The sequence below is a fragment of the Leishmania infantum genome, chromosome 34 (genome assembly GCF_000002875.2).
Source record: "Leishmania infantum JPCM5 genome chromosome 34".
In the NCBI taxonomy this organism is placed as follows: Eukaryota; Euglenozoa; class Kinetoplastea; order Trypanosomatida; family Trypanosomatidae; genus Leishmania; species Leishmania infantum.
In genome coordinates this window covers 931905-935264 of record NC_009418.2, presented here as the reverse complement: position 1 = coordinate 935264, position 3360 = coordinate 931905, and the positions used below count along the sequence as shown (strand labels likewise).

The 3360-nt window shown below is 55.5% G+C and overlaps 1 protein-coding gene across 1 annotated transcript; it reads left to right on the top strand.

The window, feature by feature from the left end:
- Window positions 1-407: 407 nt before the first annotated feature.
- LINJ_34_2210 (conserved hypothetical protein) lies at window positions 408-974 on the top strand (the record flags this gene model as incomplete). Its single annotated transcript, XM_001468534.1, has 1 exon — window positions 408-974. One exon carries the CDS (start codon window positions 408-410, stop codon window positions 972-974), a length of 567 nt encoding a protein of 188 aa, XP_001468571.1.
- Window positions 975-3360: the final 2386 nt, after the last annotated feature.

Here is a 3360-nt window from a genome sequence, read left to right as displayed (position 1 = left end):
TACTTCGCGTGTGCGTGCGTGCGTGCGAAACCGAGCAGCATCTCTATCTCGTCGTTGCTGTTGTGTGTGCGTGTGTGAGCAACAACACGAGAAGAGACTCTCACAAGCGCGTACACGACACAGTAGCCCCCCTTCTCCCTCCCTCTCCCTCTCCCTCTCCCTCTCCCTCTCACCCTACTCCCTCTTCTGTTTTTTTTTCTTCTTGTATTTCTTCCGCCCTGTTTTGGTTCTACATCTCCTTCGCTCGTTTCTTTCAACGCGTATACGCACCCGCACATACACTTTTGTCTGATTCGTGCTCGCGCTGCGTGCACTGACGCAATCTTTCGCCCACAGAACCCCTCTCCTCCTCATTCCAGCGCAATTCAGCATAGGCTCATTCCGTCATCGCTGTCCCCAACAAGAAAATGTCGTTCCGAATCGAGAAGCAGCCGGCGAGGAACTTCGCCTTCGCCACCCCCGGCGAGTCCTATCTCATTCTTGCGTCGAGCGCCTCTCTGCGCAAGCACCTCACGGACAGCTACTGGTGCGAGGCGATGGAGCAGGTGTGCGCTGGCAAGCTCGAGGGCATCGCGGTACGCTACACTGGCGAGAACCTTGTAATGGTTCAGTTCTGCCCCACCAACCTCTCCCCCGCCGGCTACCGTTATCCCCTCTTTATGTCCATCCCGATCGAGTTTCTGGTGCCGCTGGCGGAGAGCACCTTCAATATCCCGCCGCCATCTGATCTGCACGGCAGCTTTGGCACGGCAACAACAAGTAGCTTCCACTCCAGATCCAGTAGCGAAGGCCGCTCCACGTCAAACGGAGCGACAATGCCGAGGTTGTGTGTGGTGTGCGGTCGGTTCAACGTTCCCGGCATGATTCACCGCTTACACGGTTGGAAATGTAAGGAGTGCAAGGGGACGAAGTCCGATAATCGTCTGCGGCAGGAGGCGCAGAAGCTGCGGAAGCGCATGAAGGCACACGCATAGCGGGTGCCGCTTTTGTAATGTTGTCTACTTGAATCCACACCATCTTGCTGCTCGCCTCCTCTGCTCCGCACGCTGCTCCCCCGCCTCGCGCTCTCTGTCTATATCTCCCCATCTTTTTTTTTTTGTGAAGCATGCCGCCTTTGGTGGTTTTGTTGCCACTTTAACAACCCACTTGCCGTTCCAGAATGCTTAATTGCGTATGCACCGGTGTGTGTTGGGAGCGTGTGTACACGCACTGTTTTGCCCCTGCCAGTCCACTCCTGACGCACGTTGATGTCTTTGCTGGCGCGTGGTTGAATGCGCTAGTTCATGTTCCTTTTTCCGCGTTTTTTTTTCCGCTCGCCCTCTCGCTCATTCCGTGTGTGCCTCGAGGGTGCTCAGTCGCGCATATGCGGTTGAAGATGTGTTCTCTCAACGCACGTTCATGTCTGTCTGCGTTGGCGAACAAAGAGCGTATGATGGTGGCGCGCGCGCTTCTTTGCGGAGCGCTTCGTTGTTTGTGTTTTTTTTTGGTGTCTGGGGCGTTGGGTTGATGATTAAGCGTTTCACTGTACGGTATACGCCGCCGGCTCGAGGATTGTTCTACGCGTGCTTGTGCTTTAGTGCACACCCACAACCTAGGCCCTCACGCTCGTGTGAGTGCGTGAGGCAACAACAACAAAATAGCGAAACGCACACACACACGGATGGGCCTAAAACTACAGTAGCTTCCGTGACAAGCTGAAATCAAGCGGAGCAAGACGTGGCGAGTTGCAGCGCATCTTTCATGGGCGGACTGCTTCCTATGCTTCTCGTTCGTCTTTGCTGCACAGCGCTCTTGGCAGACGACATAAAAGAAAGAGGGTTTCGCCAGCTATCCGCTTGCTCGCTACGAGCAGAGGTAGTTCTGTGCTCACTGGAGGTGCGAAGAAACGCAAGAGGGTAACGCCACCGGCTGCTTCCGTTCTCTATCGCGCGGAACCGATGCATCTACCACCGCCTCCCATTCTACTTTCCTCCAATTCCTTTTTTTTTTTTTCGACTCCATTCCTCGTGCGCTGATCGCGCGCCTTTGACTCGCCCCCTCCCCTGCCCTCCTCCTGCTCGTGTGCTTGCTCGTCAACGCGGAACGGCGTTAAATTGCGAATTCGTATCGCCCACCTCTATGTGGCTTTTCTCATCCGGGGACGATAACCCCGAGCCTCCTCTTTTCTCTCTCCCCTCCCCTTGACAGTCCTCTTCCCGAAGTGAAGAGCAGCAACTCGTGGTCGCGTCTCTGTACCTTTTCTGCTGCTGCGGTGTTGGCACTGAGCATCAGCTTTTTGTTTGCTTCTGATTGTCACCGTGCAGACGGGGAGGCGCTTGGACGGCCCCTCACCGCCTTCCTCATACTCCCGGCGCAGCGTAATTTCGTTTGCTTGTCAGTGCGGCTTGGCTCTTATTTTGCATACCCTCTGCTTCCTGACCGTGAAACCGCGTACCGAACTACCGCTCCGTTATTCACTTGGCCCTCTATCAGACTCGCACCTTCCTTTTACTTCTTCCTCCTAGAGACCCTGGCTGCCGCCCGTGTCAACCGCAGCCTCACTCCTGCCCTTCCCGTGCCCTGGCTGCTCTCCTGTGGTGTGTGCCCTGTTCAAATAGCTCCCGCGACGCTCAGTCCCCCTCCCCCTCACCTCACACACACATCCAAGCACGCATATATACCTTTCTGTTCTTCTCTCTCCCCGGCGTCTCGCCTCTGCAACGGACTACCACATATTCTTCCTCAACGCCGTGCGTGCGCCGCTGTTTTCCTTTTTTCCCTGTTGTTGTTTGTTTTTGTTTATGCGTGTATGATCTGTGTCTTCTCTCTTTCTCTCTCTGTGGCGCCGCTCCTTCGCCGTTTTTCGTTTTGTTTTCGCCACGCCTTTTTCTAGTTGTTGCCGTTTTGCTTCCCAGCGATCGGGTTTGTCGAGTCCCCTTCCCCTTCCCCTAGCCGTGCCTGCTGCCTGTGGTTCACTGCTGATCGGTGCTCTTTCTTTCTCCTGCGTGTTTGTGTGCACGCCGCTGTGCGAGCACACGGGTTTTTGAAGTTTCATCTGCCCACTACTACGCACACAGTTTTCTCTCTCTCGCCGTCGCGCGTCGTTTGGACTTGCACAGTCGTCTGCTCTCACGTGAGCGACATAGAAACCTGCACCCTCTCCTTTCTTCTTTCCCCGCCATCACAAGGCACTCAGAGGGGACTAATTGGAGAGGACGCGCCACGTGTGCACCAGACATCCCCTTCACGCTTTCGGTGACGTTCATAGATCGCAAAAGAAAACAGAGAAGAAAAAGGGCGACTGCCGGAGAGCAGAGGCCAGCTCAATCCCGAGGCGGTGGCGTACGCTCATATTGGTCTCCGTGCGCCCACGCCTCCGCC